The sequence below is a fragment of the Coffea eugenioides genome, chromosome 8, assembly GCF_003713205.1.
Source record: "Coffea eugenioides isolate CCC68of chromosome 8, Ceug_1.0, whole genome shotgun sequence".
Taxonomy (NCBI): domain Eukaryota; kingdom Viridiplantae; phylum Streptophyta; class Magnoliopsida; order Gentianales; family Rubiaceae; genus Coffea; species Coffea eugenioides.
The window spans coordinates 21,382,601-21,397,876 of NC_040042.1; the positions used below are offsets into that span (position 1 = coordinate 21,382,601).

General features: G+C 36.5%; 2 protein-coding genes across 4 annotated transcripts; one reads left to right on the plus strand and one right to left on the minus strand.

Annotated features, from left to right (window-relative positions):
- The first annotated feature begins 5,542 nt into the window (after positions 1-5,542).
- Positions 5,543-7,947, plus strand: LOC113779781 (30S ribosomal protein S13, chloroplastic-like). 3 transcript variants are annotated; one of them, XM_027325498.1, is made up of 4 exons: positions 5,543-5,763; positions 5,859-6,083; positions 7,218-7,389; positions 7,571-7,947. In XM_027325498.1, the coding sequence occupies exons 1-3, from the start codon at positions 5,647-5,649 to the stop codon at positions 7,383-7,385; spliced, it is 510 nt and encodes a 169-aa protein (XP_027181299.1). In that variant the 5' UTR covers positions 5,543-5,646; the 3' UTR covers positions 7,386-7,389; positions 7,571-7,947. The 3 variants fall into 3 exon arrangements, with proteins under 3 accessions (XP_027181299.1, XP_027181300.1, XP_027181298.1); XM_027325499.1 differs by having other exon boundaries at positions 7,575-7,947; XM_027325497.1 differs by lacking the exon at positions 7,571-7,947 and having other exon boundaries at positions 7,218-7,569.
- Positions 7,948-8,114: 167 nt separating this feature from the next.
- Positions 8,115-14,217, minus strand: LOC113779870 (G-type lectin S-receptor-like serine/threonine-protein kinase At1g34300). The gene is made up of 2 exons (XM_027325634.1): positions 11,350-14,217; positions 8,115-8,504 (listed from the first exon to the last, which is right to left on the minus strand). The coding sequence occupies exon 1, from the start codon at positions 13,968-13,970 to the stop codon at positions 11,421-11,423; it is 2,550 nt and encodes an 849-aa protein (XP_027181435.1). The 5' UTR covers positions 13,971-14,217; the 3' UTR covers positions 8,115-8,504; positions 11,350-11,420.
- Between the last annotated feature and the right edge of the window lie 1,059 nt (positions 14,218-15,276).

Consider the following 15,276-nt stretch of genomic DNA (forward strand, 5'->3'; position numbering starts at 1 on the left):
GGGACTATAATAAAGTCAAGCAAATTCACTTTTTACATGAGATAAAACTCTAGGAAAATACCAAAACTGAAAGCAACTTATGTAGAACAAAGCTAGGGTTTTAATCTGAGAGATATTTGGGCAAAATTTAAGCAATTGATGACAGATAAGAAAGAGGAGGGCAATGGGACTGCAACGACAGACAAAATGGGGTGCGAATCGAGCATCAATGGTAATTTTGATGAAGGGCAATTGAACAAAACTAGTAAGTTCAAATATTTAGAAATCATTTTTTCTTGATATGTTAAATTTTTAAATGATACGTGGAGTTGGTTTATTTGCTTGCAATTGTGTTAAATAAACTACATTACTCTGATGGATCATCTGATGAGAAACTAGAAAAGGTTTTGTTTTATTTGATTTTTTTAGGAAAAAAAGGGTTCATGTGATCACTAAGGATCTGCTAAACTATTTAATGATATGTGGGGCTGGATTATCTAGCTTGCAATTGTGTTTATTATACTGCATTACTCAGATGGGATCAACTGCTGAGAAATCAGAAATGTTTAAACTTATTTTTTTTTATGTTTTTCCTTGAAAAAAGATGGTTCATGTGGTCCCTAAGGCTTAAATTAATTTGAGTTAATTTGAAAGGTTACTTTCATGTTCCTAAAAAGGCAAACATGAGCATGTGTTGCTAAAGGTTTAACATATGTTTTTCTTTTGTCATTTTTTGCAAAATATGACAAGTGAACACTTGGATGCATTTAATATGGCCATTTACTATGGCAGGGCTTATGTCGAAGAAAAAAAACAAAAATACGTAAGGGGTAGCATGGAGCTTTTGAGGGGTTATTTCCATGAGACTAAACTTGGAAATTATAAAGATTTACTGTGCATATGTTAAGTGTCCTAAAGATTCTATATACATGTATAGAATCCCTACAATAGATGGCAAGTTCAGACTTGGAGAAGTACATGTTGGGAAGGATGTTTGGGATATGGCTTCTATAGGTAAACACAGTGATAAAGTTGAACTTTATGTAGTCCATGAGTTTCATATCAGATTTTTGAAAGCTAGTATGGGTTACTCAATTGCTAAAATTGAAGACTTGTTGATGAAAGTAGATGAATATGATGCTAGTGAGGGTTGCTCAACTGCTAAGAAAGCATATGAAGACTTGTTCCATATAGACATGACATTTGACGACTTCTTTTGGAATGATGAACTCCTAGTTCATGTAACAGTTGAAGAAGTTGATGAGGGTAAAAAGAAAAAGGGCAAAACGAGAGGTAGTCAAACTGTAGAAGATGATGATGAGGCTGTGATAGTGATGATGGTTGCAAAAGATTTCATGACAGTGATTATAACTTCAGCAAAGATGAGGATGACATGATATACAAGAACTATACATCAAATGTTGATATGTCACTTGAAGATCAGATTGGCAATGTCGAGGCTGGTATTTAGGGAAAAAGTTCAAGAACAATTGCTAAATGGAAGAGGAAAAAAGCACACACACTAAGTAAGAAAATGCATAAGTAAAAGTCACTTTTGCTATTGATTTCAACATTTATGATGGAAAGCAGATTCCTCTGTAAGAAGAATCAGACTGAATGAGCACAGAGGAGTTAAATAGCCACTATGGGTCCTTGAATGAAGTTAGTGCACCAAAGAAGCCAAAATATGTTCGGTTCAGATCAGAATTGGCATGAAGGACCCAAAATTTTTTATTGGGTTACTGTTTGACACAAAGAAGTTGTTCAAGCAAGCAACTGACTTCTATGAGGTGATGTGGGGCAAGGACCATGGTCAGAAAAAGAATGATAAGGGCAAAATGCAAGAATGTCAAGTGCAAATGGTTCGCTTATGCTACTAAGGAACCAAATAGTGATGCCTTTGTCATATGAATCATAGGGCTAGAACATCAATGTGGAAGGGCATTCTACCATAAGCTAGCAAACTTAGGATTCCTAAGTGTACATTACAAGAAGTTCTTGCAGTTGAATGGGAAGATTACAGTTAGAGAGTTTAAGGAAAAGTGCATTAAGAATTGAATGTGCATATTACAAAAGATCATGTTCACAAGACATTTGCAAAGGCTAAGGTGTGGATCCAAGTAAACTTGAAGAAATAGTACAAAAAAATGTGGGACTATTGTGAGGAACTCTTGCGATCAAATCTAGGTTCTACTAGAGACAGAGATTGATGAGCTTAGTGGAAAGGAGAGATTCTAAAAGCTGTATATTTGCTTTGCAAGCTTGAAAAAAGGCTACAAAGTTGGCTATAGACCTGTGCTTGGTGGAGATGGCTGCTATCTACATGGTCCACACCCAAGAATTCTCCAGACAGCCGTAGGGATTGATGCAAATGATTGCATCTATCTTGCTGCATATGCAGTGGTCGAGGTAGAAAATAAGAGCTCTTGGAATTGGTTTATCAAGTTTTTGAAATTTGATCTTAGCATCCATGACCAGAGCAGATGAACGTTTATCAGTAATCGGCAAAAGGTAGTGCTTATTACCCTAAAAAGTTTTTTAAGTTTCTTGTTCCTCTATTATTTCATGATTGCTTAGTTGATTGCATTTATTCATAGCAGGAATTGGGTTCAACCATGCATTATATTCTTCCAAATGTGGAACATAGGCACTGTGTGAGACATCTACACAATATTTTCAAGAAACATCATCCCAGTGAAACAATAAAGGGCATGTTTGGGGCTGTGCAAGGTTGACATATGTGAATAAATTTGAAGCTGGAATGGACACCTTGAAGCAACATAATGAGAGGGCACATAAATGGTTGGTGGATAATATATCACCTTACGATTGGGAGAGGACATATTTTCGGACCACAGCCAAATGTGACATTCTTCTCAACAACCTATGTTAAAGTTTCAATTTAGTAATTTTAGATGCAAGGGAAATACCCATTTTTGGTATGCTTGAAAATATTGTGATATCTTATGGAGAGGCTTAGGACAAAAAGGAAATAGGTGAGAAAAAGGAACGAAGATATCTATCCCAAAATTATGAAAAAACTGGAAAAAGCTAAGGGTGATGCCAAATCAAACATTGCAAGATGGGCTAATGATGACAGATTCGAGGTCACAAAAATGTATGGGGGCATTTTTGTAGTTGATATGAAAAGAAGGACATGCACATGCAGGTGGTGGGAACTTATTGGTATACCCTATTCATATGTTCTATGTTGTGTTTCATTGCAGCGAAATGAGCCAGAGAGCCTTGTGAATCCTTGTTATTCTAGAGATGCATATTTGAAAGCCTATAAGCCAGCTATTGGTCCAATTAATGGAAGAGAAGAAATACCTAATTATATATAGGGTATGATTAAATCTGATTCTTGCATTTCATATTTTATTAAACTACTATGCTAGTACTTATATTTTTAGCAGAATCTACTTTCAATGGAGATAATAGTAGCCCTCAAAAAATATTGCAACCCCAAAGTCTAATTCAGGTATACACAAATGAATATTTTGTAATGTTTATATTTCATTGGATGTTTACTAACTATTTGAAAAGTTTGTTCAACAGTCAACATCTAAGCTGATGAGATGGCTGAAACAATTCATGTGCAATTCTCTACTCCAGAATTAGGCTCAAGAAAAATCCTAAGAACTGTGTGCTACTCTTTTTTTTTGTCATGTTTCAGGCCAAACCAAAAAACTTGCCCCTGCATGCAAGCTCAACCTTGGAGGTCCAGGACGGCTACTGTAGTGTCTTCGGGAAAAGGCAAAAGGAGAAAAGAAATTGTATGTTTTTGGCATTAAAAACTCTATCTAATATTGAACTATCAACTATTACTGTTGCTGGTTCTCACTTCATATGTATTTGCAAGCGCATAGGCTGTTGAGTGAGCCAGATAACTTCACGAATAGTACTTAAGAAAGTTGAAGACAGTCAGTTACCTGCTGCTAAATGTGAAAAAATCTGTTTTGGAGCTTAAATAGTTATGATGCCAATCATATTTTTGCTACTGTAGTTAGTTTTGGGTGACTTGGTGTCATGAAGTTGAATCTCCTTGTCATTTTTTGTTAGTACATGTAATAGTTTACTAGCAAGACCAGTGGTCACTTAGTTTTTGATGATATGACATGAATCACTTAGTTTTGGATGATATAACATGGATAGACATACCTTGCTGGTTGTCTTCTAAATAGCTTTTATGTCACTCTGACTATGCTATTCGAATGCAACTGCAATCATTCTATATTTGGTGAATATGTTAGCTATTTTGTTGAATTGGTGCCAACTAGAAGTGTCCATAAATAGGCAAAATTCCATCGAAGTTTTGGGAGACCTTTTACAAGTTTTGTTTGGTGAATGTGTTAGCTATTTTGCTGAATTAGTGCCAAGTGAAAATGTCCATAAACAGGCAAAATTTTGTCAATTTTTTGGCAGAACAAATACAAGTTTATAGCGACCAAAACAATGAACAAACAATATCAAACCAAAAAACTCGTGAACTTGGTTGCTCATCTTTCATATTCAACATTCAAGTTTACAATGAGACACCTTTCTCCTCAAAACTTTTACAAATCCAAAACATATTAGTAGCCGATATCCAAAAAATCCAGAAAATGTCCAAATCTAGTGCAGCATCTTCAGGTCCAACACACCTTGCTTCTATCTTCCATTGCAAACAAGCACACCAGCAATTAACATGCAGCAACACAAACAAACACATGCCAATATCAATAATAGTTTCTCTTTTGTTCTCAATTTCCTGATCTCAATCTTCAATGTTACATTTTCTCTCTCGACACTTCTAAGGTCCCTCAACAATGAAGCCATTACATTCTTCATCTTCTGAGATATAGGTGGATCATAGCACAAAAAATATACAAGCTCAACGTTTCTGCATTCACAATTTATTCATAGTTTACTTCTTGGAAATTCGTTAAATTTTCATAATTGAAATATTTACGAGAAAATATTACCCCATATTTTTTGTAGCCATGAAATCTTCTTGAAGGATTTGACTCTGTCCATGAGGTTACTATTTGACACTCTTCATGACAGTGGTAACACGCAATTAAATCTCCATTGCAGTATTCGTCTTTTCCTTGGTGAATCTCTTCTCTTGTTTCAGATTGATTTGAACCCGGATTACTTGAAACACTAGCTGAGCTTGATGTTGCTTTGGCCCAATTTCTCCCTAGATGCATTTGCAATGATTCTATACACAATTTTGGGAATTTGAGGAGACATTCCTGTTTTCCAATGAACCCTAGCTCTCCAATTGAGAAAATCTGCAAATTAAGCTCCTCAATTTGAATTTGTTGTTTTAACGCACGATTTACTTGGCTTTATTACACCCGCATAAGTGATGTTTCAAAAATACCTCTATAAATATGGTCAATTTGACATCCGCTTGATTTTTGCTTGTGGCCTTGCGGTGGAGCGCCTCAATTGGGACTTGCATCTTAAGTTTAGGTATGTAATCGGTCAACACTAAAATATGGAGACTAAATCGACACAAGTAAGATAATTTGGGAACCAAATTGTTATTTTCCCGATCCCTTACTCCCCTTCCTGACGAGAGAGGATAAGAAAGTTTCATAAACGTGAAACTTCCTCTCTTTTTTCCACTCTGCCTCTCGAAACCACAAATCAATAGCAAATTGAAATACAATACAAAAAATGGCACAATCACTAGCCGTACCTGTACTACCTTCATTTTCCCTCATCTGCAACACTACCTCTTCAAAACGCACCTCCAGCTCCTTTTCTTTGCCCGCCTCATCAGTTCCCCCAAAGGTAGATTTCTTCGATTATCTTTTTTTTTTTTGTTCTTTTTCCTCTTTTGTCATAATTTAGTTGACTTTTGTTTTAAATTTTGTTTGGGGTGCTAGATTGGTGGGTTGAGTATAAGGTGTGCTCGCGTGGGAGGAGTGGAGATACCAAACAGCAAAAGGGTGGAGTTTTCTTTGCAGTATATTCATGGGATTGGGCGTACAACAGCTAAGCAGATACTGGTTGACCTTGGAATGGACAACAAATTCACAAAGGACTTGTCTGAAGAAGAACTCACCTCTCTCCGTGAAGAAGTCTCCAAGTACATGATTGAAGGAGATCTTGTATGTTTTTCTTTTCCTTTTCAATTAATGCCTGAAGGAACATTTTTTTTCTTGTTATCTGTTGAGGGTAGTATTTTTCTCTTTTCTGTTTTCTTTTCTTTTTGGAGGGGTTTTAGGGGTCCAGTTAAAAGGATTCTAGCTAGTTTGCTGGCTTAATTGTGGCTTCATAGGCTGTTGTTTGAATTGGAACTGTATTGCATTAAACCTTTAAAGAAATTCCATAGAATGCAATTCCTTAGTAAATGGATTTGGAAATTTTTACACTGGAGCTTTAAATTTGTTTTATGAGGTAAAGGCGTGATTTATTTATTCTTGCTATGGTTATCTAGAATGCAACTTGTTGCATGATGGGCTCGTTTGCTTGTTTATTTTTATGGGCTGACACATCTTTTTTGAAATTTTTTTTAGTGTAAGTGGAAGATCTCGAATCTGAAATCTTTCACTTATGCCATCGAACCACCACTCAACCCATCCCTCCCTGAATGACAGATCTTATCAATTCATTAGGTTTTTAAATGGGCTTATGTTGTAGTTATTATTGACATGTTCAGTTTGATGTATAAAGCTGGTACTTGAGAATTAATTTAAATGTCAAATTAATGTCCCCCAAATCAGGTGCAGGGTATGGATAGTATGTCAATGCTATTGCAATCACTAGGTAATGTACTTGGAAAGGTTGAATGGGCAAAATGAAGCGAAGAAAGCTACTTTTCCTGGTGCTAATAGGTTGTGATATACATGTTATAAATGAAATTTCAGGGTTGTCAGGCAATCTCTCTGTTCTGTATTTAAGGGAATAAAGGACAAGGGAAAAGGAAATAAAACACTCCCATCTTGAGTGGTCAACATTAATACAAGGAGACTCACTGGTTTACAAGCCAAATGTAAAATAGTGGACAAGCGAAAAATGTAAAATAGTTTATCTGCATAACATGTCTCATCCTCGTTTATGTTACCCTTCGTTTTTTCTTTTTCGTTAGCATGACCATATCATTAATCATGTTATTAAATAGGACCAATAAGAGCTGAATTTGAATGCAAGTACATTTTGTTTCGAAATTGTGCATAGCATGACTAGAGCTTTTTACATTTTTCTGTGCCAATGCTGCCTGATTATCTGGGTAAAATTTGTAGAGGAGGTCTACTGCACTTGCAATTAGGAGGCTAAAGGAGATCCAATGTTACCGAGGTGTGAGGCATATTCAGGGATTGCCCTGTAGAGGGCAACGTACAAAGAACAACTGCCGGACCCTGAAGGGCAAGAAGGTTACTGTTGCTGGAAAGAAGAAGGCACCTCGCTAAATTGGTTCGTTTTCTGAAGTACAGCAAATGGAAAACTGTTAATTTCCATATTTGTTGTAACATCCTGAATTAAGCCAACTGCTTGGTTAATTATTTTGTATATCAAATAGTCTTTATTATTACACTTCTGCTTCTTCTTCTTTGTGGAAATAAGAAAATGATGGCAAAACATACATATTTTGTAGCGAGGATTTGATTTGGCCATTCCAAGTTGTCTAGCGACCAATGCTGTTCCAACAATCCTTCAGGCTGTGCCAGATTCTTTATGCCTTTAATTGGTGTCATTGTAGAGGTATTCACTCCGATAGATTAGCATCCTAGTCCATTTAGCTACTTGAAAGTTAGTAGAAGGGATTTTTTTGAGGGGGCAAGAACGCTGTTGTTTAATTGCATTTAGTACTTTTAAGCCACTTGCGTTGCAACTCTGAATTTGCTTTGGCTCAGCCAACAGCACCAAATGCTCATAATACAAACTTCAGTTAGAGACTATCAAGTGGCCTACTTTCTGTGTCCGCCACAAATTGGGCATTTCCATATCCAAAAATGAGTTTGTATTATTGGATTTTTTTCTCTCTTATACTGTACTCGAATTGTGCAGAACTTTCACATATTATTCTCTGATAAATATTCCATTTCAATAGCATCAGTTTTTTTTTTAATTTCAATATCATCAGTCTTAGAACTTGCTTAAACTGTACCTGTTTTGCTGTTGTGTGTACTCATACTAGATCAAAAGTAGTAGTTACAAGTCTGATTATACACGGCCAATACAAGTTGTCTAGTGACATGTTTAGCATAGTTACAACAGTAGTTATGATAAAAGGTGGAAATTGTTTCTTTTGCAATTGACTCTAACTATCTGTAACTAATGAAAATTTGAAATACTTTAAAGTCCAAATGAAATGACATGCTACCCAACTATCACTTCGTTTTGTTTCCTCCTTTTGGAACCACAAACGCCAGACTGATGATCAAAAAACGATCGCGAGATTTCTGACATAGACCTCGCTCTCAAGTCTCAACCAATCAAAAGCATCTTCCATTGTTCTTTTACTTCGAGCAGTCAAAATATCTTATTGAAGTGTTGCTGCTCAAACCTCAAAAGATCTTCAACACATCCTATAAATAATTAGAGTAAATACAGAATCATCCTCTGCAGAATGAACTACTATGCGCCTAACTAACTCTTAGCATTCAAAACCATAAAAGCAAAGAAGAAATAGCGAAGGAACAGATTATCATTTAGGGGCAGTTTTTAAAGATTACCCTAGGAAGAGCTTCACAACGATACTACTCTCCACAAACTTAGAGTAGTAGCATATATCGAAATAAGTAAGTCAATGGGTCCGATCTTATTTAGATTCAATTCAAACCCAATATACTTAAGGCTTGACATTTACTTTCTCAAATCCAAACCTAAACCCTATAAGAGATTTATAGGTCTAGATAGGATTTGATTTTCTATTATCCATACGCAAATTCAAATTCAAATCAGATCCTGCCAAAACTCATGTATGTTTGTATGTGTGTGCGCGCGCTTGCATACATATATAATAATCTAATATTATATGGCCATTGGATTTAATACAATAACACTTCATGGCTGTTTATTTTATTAATTTAAAAACAAAAATTGGCTGGTTTTTATGTTATTTTTTAACACTATATATTTTTAAGACATTTTTACTTTAGTTCTTCACTGTATGTTCAAAAAAATACCTACGGAAATCCATCAAATATCCAAATCCATGAGAGTTTGGGTTTGGATTAACTTTTTTAAAGGATTTCGATCTAGATGTGGGCCTACCTAAATTTAATGGATTTAAATTTGGATCAAAAGAATCCAATCCAAACCCTACTCATTGACATACTTATATCGAAAGCTACAATCTGTAATCTCTCGTATAGTTTTACCTTGCAGATGCTACTTAAAAGAAAAGCTGACAGAAATATTCAAATAGCTTAATCAACTTACGTAGATCAGTCTTACAGTAGATTTTGTCACTTGCACATTTTTTCTGAGAATAGGGTTAAAATGTATGCCGTGTATATGATAAAACCCCACGAAATCTAACAATTTATTATGTGGTCAAAATTCAGAAAATGACTACACAGAAAATAAATCCAATATACTTTTTCCTAACAAGGGGAGGAATGGGATATTAGCAGAAGAGAAGGGGAAGGAGGATTTGAGCTAGGTCCTCTAATTCCAGGAATTTCAACCTTAACCACTAGATCAAGACCTTCTCAACAAAAGTCCAATGTATATTGTTGGATGAATGCTTCGACATACCATTTATCTGCTAGCACTTGTAATAGCTTTAAAAAGTGGATCAGAATTCTTGTAGCAAACGTCTCAAGTCACTTCTAAATTATGACCACCTTTTCTCATATAAGAGCATCCTTTCAATCAACAAATAAAGTCCACTCCTAAGACGATATCTAAAGACAGCAATCATGAAATGTATATTTCCCTCCACATAACTTGAGAAAACACCTAAAATTTCTTCTGCTGAGAGAGAGAGAGGAGGGGGAGGAGGAAATACGAGAAGTTGTCTGATGGAATTTTACCTTGAACTACGTCAATACATTCTTATGATACACTCAATTCCTAACTTTACAGTCAAGGAGAGAAAAACTAAACCCATCCACTAACCAAGGCTATCTCCTAAACAGAAAAACCACAGAAAATTTATACGAGAAAGAACAAAAGCAAAACCAATAGACTAAATGCAACATGTATGTCACCCAAAAAACCAATTAAATCCGACATCTCCTTGTACAATTCACAAAAATTATGTCAGTTTTTCTTTCACACCTTTTATATCCTTGAGAAACAACTATACTGTCTGCAATATGCTGCTACATGACAAGGTCTTTTGAAACTTTAGGAAATAACACCATCCATGCAGCAAGAATAAGATACAATGGTTTAAGTCTCCAAAAGCTACATGCTGGTAGACGGTTCATTTGAATGAGTATCATTCTTTGATTCGAGAAAAAAGAAAGAGCAAATGTCAGATACCCTTAAATCTGAATCTTGAGGAAAAAGAGTCGTCAAAAACACTGTTGCCTGAATTAGCTAAAAGAAAAAATTCAAGCAGACCATATAGCAAATCAAATATTATGTCAGGTGTCTGCAATATGCTGCTACTTGGTAAGGTCTTCTAGAACTTTTGGAAACAATAACATCCATGCAGCAAGAATAAGTTACAATAGTTTAAGTCTCCAAAAGCTACACGCTGGTAGCCAGTTCATTTCAACAAGTATCGTTCTTTGGTTTGAGAAAAAAGAAACAGCAAAATGTCAGAAACCCCTAATTCTTAATCTCAAGGAGGAAAACGAGTCGTCAAAAACGCTCTTAGCTCAAATTAACTAAAAGAAAAAACTTAAGCAGACCATATATCAAAACCAATATTATTTTAGGCAGTGCATCCACTGGTTGAAAAGATCAAACAGTTACTATGAGACAGAAGCAAATATTTACGAGTGACCGAAAAAACAACCATAAACAAGTGGATCACAATATTAAATGATCAAGCTTACGAGTGCTTCATGCAATTTGACTACAGGTCCCTCTTCTTTTCTCACAATTATCATGAAGGCCTGCAGAGGTTTCATCTAATCTTCTGTGTTGGGTCTGCTTCAAGTGCTTTGAGAGTGTGTTGAAAATGAAGGTCAATGCAAATTTATAGCCAAGTGACGTCAAGACCCTCAACCTTGTTTTAATATTTTTGTTTGAACTTGCTAGCGCTGTCTAATTTTCACACTTAAACTTGCAGTAAATTCTGACATTTAAAACTTTAGATACTATCCTTTACACATGTTCTGTACTACAATTATACACTTTCACAAGCAGCTAAACTCTATTTCGAAGCCATACACATGTGATCAATGTTGCACTAGCTATAAGTATTGCAAGATACAATTACCAAATAATTTACTACAGCAAATTAAAAATTACCAAATCTTCTGCCAGTAGACTGACTTTTGTGAATCCGAAAAATACTCCCTGCTGGCAAACTGTGAATCATATCATAATGCAGACTTAGCTTCGGACTGAAGAAGTGATGAAGATGCTCTCTCTGTATTCCTTGCTGAAACAGAAGACAAAATTCCAGGAGTTTGAACTGACGAAGATGACGAGGGAGCTGGAGCTGAAGCTGCAATTGTGGAAAAGGCACTGATACTACTAGCGTTTATGCTAGTCCCACTGACAGATCCCTCTGTGACACCCTTAGGAATGGGTGGTTTACCAATATCAGTAATGCCTTCTAGCATCTGAACAACCTTACCCATTACAGGCCTCTGAGATGGTTGCTCTTGGATGCACCAAAAGCTAACTTGAATTGCCCTCATCACTTGCTCTATATCTATCTCATTCTTAGAAAGCTGTTTATCAAAAATTGCTTCAGTATTGCCCTTATCAAATTCCTCATAAGCCCACAAAGAAAACTTTTTATTGTTAGTCTCAGCTGAGACTTCAAAGTTCCTTTTTCCACTTACTATCTCCAATAATACCATCCCAAAGCTATATACATCAGATTTTGAAGTTATTGGAAGATTAGCAAGCCACTCAGGAGCCAAATATCCTCTTGTTCCCCTTACACTTGTCAAGGTTCGATACCTGTGGTCCTTGGGATTAATAAGTTTCGCAAGGCCAAAATCAGATACTTTGGCATTGTAATTTTCATCCAAGAGAATGTTTTCAGGCTTTATATCACAGTGCACAATACAATCTCGACACTCTTCATGAAGATATGTAATCCCCCTTGCAGTCCCTAGTGCAATGTTATAACGAGATTCCCAACTCAATATCTTTCCTGAATGCTCTTCACTGGTGAAGAGAAAGTTATCCAGCGAACCATTTTTCATAAACTCATACACCAGTAGTCGGTGACGCCCTTCAGAACAAAATCCTATCAATCTAACCAAATTCAAATGGTGGGTGCTGCTTATTGTGGCAACCTCCATTCTGAACTGTTTTTCACCCTGCTCAATTCCCTCCAGCTGTTTCACTGCAGCAACAGTTCTATTAGCAAGAACCCCTTTATAGACAGCCCCAAATCCTCCTGCACCAAGCTTTTCTTTAAACCCTTTTGTTGTCCGTTGGAGCTCCTTATATGAGAACTGGACAGGTGCACCAGAGGCATACTCAAGAAGTGCATACTGAGCTGACATTCCCCCAAATTTCGGGCTATCCCTAAAGCACCACCACCACGTACTACCTTCAACTAAGATCAAACCCAAAATGGTAACCAAGACCACGACCACAACTATCCACGCTTTCAATCTCCAGCCATCCCTTTTCACATTGTCAGCTGATAAAACAGGAGGATTAGGCTCAGGCTGACCGCATATCTTGAAAAAGGAAGTGCTAGGAAGTGCAGGCGACTGGTAGCCGCTGATGAAATTTGAAGTTTTCTGATAACAAAACCCTGTCCCATCAGCCAATGAAGTTGATCCAAGACAAGGATTTGTCACAAGACAATTTGATTTACAAGCTTGAAAACCAGTAGAGAAAACCTGAGTATTCTCTGTAACTGATTCAGGGGGATAGGTCAATAACACAGTATGGTCCAACTGCATCATCATCCCATTTCCTTGACAATTCTGTAGGTCCACCTTAATCTTACACCCTTTCCTACTATCCCTCTGATCAACTGGTTCGAAATTCTGTGACGGACAACTGCAAACCGGTCCCGTCTCATTATAACCACATATCCCCAAATTCCCACAATATCCAAACACTCGACATTGATCACTTACAGCAGACCATGTAACAGTTTTATTCCCACTACCCTTCCCAAAGCTATAAATTCTCAAATTACCGTCATTATCCAACTTCACAAGCCTTAATACAATTGTTGTGTCGGCATAATCACTACTATAAGCGAAGGATAAAGGGCCGGAAAGGTGCAGATCAGAAAGGGTTATTATCCCAATTGGTGAAATGGTTAAACTTGGTGAAGTCCACTTGACCGTAGCAGATGAATTCAACCCAGAATTGTAATAGAAAATGGACTCATTCCACAGAAGAGCTAAGTTGCCAGCACTATTGCTCAAGCGAAACGAATAAATCCCATTTCGCAAAACATGATTTCTGGTGAAATTCTGAGACGGAACAATAGTGTCGGTCGGATTATCAAAAGTTGACCAAATATCCGACCTGGTGGAGTTTCTAAGAGCAAAATTACCTGAATCGTCAAGAGAAGCGGATGCAGCCCCACGCCCAGAGGTGGACGACTGCCAGACAAGGGAGTTGGATGAACCGTTGCGAAGCTCCAGATTGCCGTTCGACAGGAGGCGGAGGGTGGCGGTGGAATCAGCAGCGCCGAGGTCAGAACCACCAGCAATCCAGATAGGAATATTGGGGCTGTTATCGTAAATTATGGCTGCAAAATGAGCTGAACCAGCACCAGAGGGATCAGTAATGAAGGTAAAAGTGAAGGTCTGGCTTGGAGAAGTCCATTTGGAGTTGGGATCGGAAGCTGAGAGGGTTGACCCAAGTTGAACATCAGCAGCTACAGTAGAAAAACTCTTGGCTGTGATGAATAGTAAGAAGAAAGGCAAAGGGTTCAGCATTTTTTACCTTCGCCTCCTCTTATATTGGTCTAGTTTCTCGTGGCAAAGTAAGAAGAATGGTGATGACAAGGAGAAGAATTGTGGTGCTTCATCAATGGCTGAATCAAAGCTGGTGGCTTAGATTTAAATATGTGATGATCGTGATGACTGGTCAGTGGATAGAGGCAGTGGGAAATTGACTTTGAATGCCAAGGAGATCGTGGGTTAGACTGGAATATGGACCGGGTTTTAGAGGAGAGAAATTGTACGAGGTCTCTGAAGGAACGGTATTAATTTGATGCGAGACGGAACGTGGAGACGGGGAGATTTGAAAAGCTGATATAAATTGTTGGGAAAATTTGAAAGGAAAACAAAGAGAATTGTTGGGAAAATTTGAAAGGGAAACATGAACATGAATTTTTTTTTTTTTTTGTCTAAGGTAAATGCATTAGTGTATTCTCTAGATTTTTTGATGAAACAAAAAATAGGGTTAATTACACTTTACCCCCCGAACTTGGATCCTTGTACCACTTTGCCCCCAAACCCCAAATATATACATTTTGAATTAATATTCTATACACCGGTAGTGTATACACTTTCACCATTGAATGCATGATACGTAATTCGAATTTGAATTTAAAACCCAAATTTTACATACGTGTCATGCATCCAACCGTGATAGTGTATGCACTGTTAGTGTATATAAGATTTACACTTGGATCCTTGTAACACTTTGCCCCCAAACCCCAAATATATACATTTTGGATTAATATTCTATACACCGGTAGTGTATACACTTTCACCATTGAATGCATGATACGTAATTCGAATTTAAATTTAAAACCCAAATTTTACATACGTGTCATGCATCCAACCGTGATAGTGTATGCACTGTTAGTGTATATAAGATTTACTCATACATTTTATCCCTTGTGGTCAACTTTATGATGGAGTTAAGATGAAGTTATATTTTTCATAACCAAAATATCTTTGACTAATTCTTAAACACACATAATAATTGTAACATAATAATTACCTATTTGTTTAATAGTTACTAAATGCATTTAAAGACAATTACACTATGCATTTCGATCTTTTAACGCTAAAACGAATTAGATAATTCACAAAAACGATTTCTAAAAAACTCAATGTATTTATCTCAATGCAATAGCAATACTTATTTTAAATAAAATAAAATTAAATAGTGCATTTGGAATGAAAATTATGTGCTTATATTTTTTTATTGTAGCACATTTTAATGTGTTTTATAAGATAAAAACATGATTAAAAATAAAAATTTATTGAAAATGGATTTAGAGATTTTTTA

Bases quoted from the DNA above. Each gene is read 5' to 3' on its own strand.
- LOC113779781 (XM_027325498.1), top strand. From the start codon at position 5,647: ATGGCACAATCACTAGCCGTACCTGTACTACCTTCATTTTCCCTCATC. The intron at 5,764-5,858 runs GTAGATTTCTTC...TTGGGGTGCTAG, and splicing joins CCTCATCAGTTCCCCCAAAG to ATTGGTGGGTTGAGTATAAG. The intron at 6,084-7,217 runs GTATGTTTTTCT...TAAAATTTGTAG, and splicing joins ACATGATTGAAGGAGATCTT to AGGAGGTCTACTGCACTTGC.
- LOC113779870 (XM_027325634.1), bottom strand. From the start codon at position 13,970: ATGCTGAACCCTTTGCCTTTCTTCTTACTATTCATCACAGCCAAGAGT.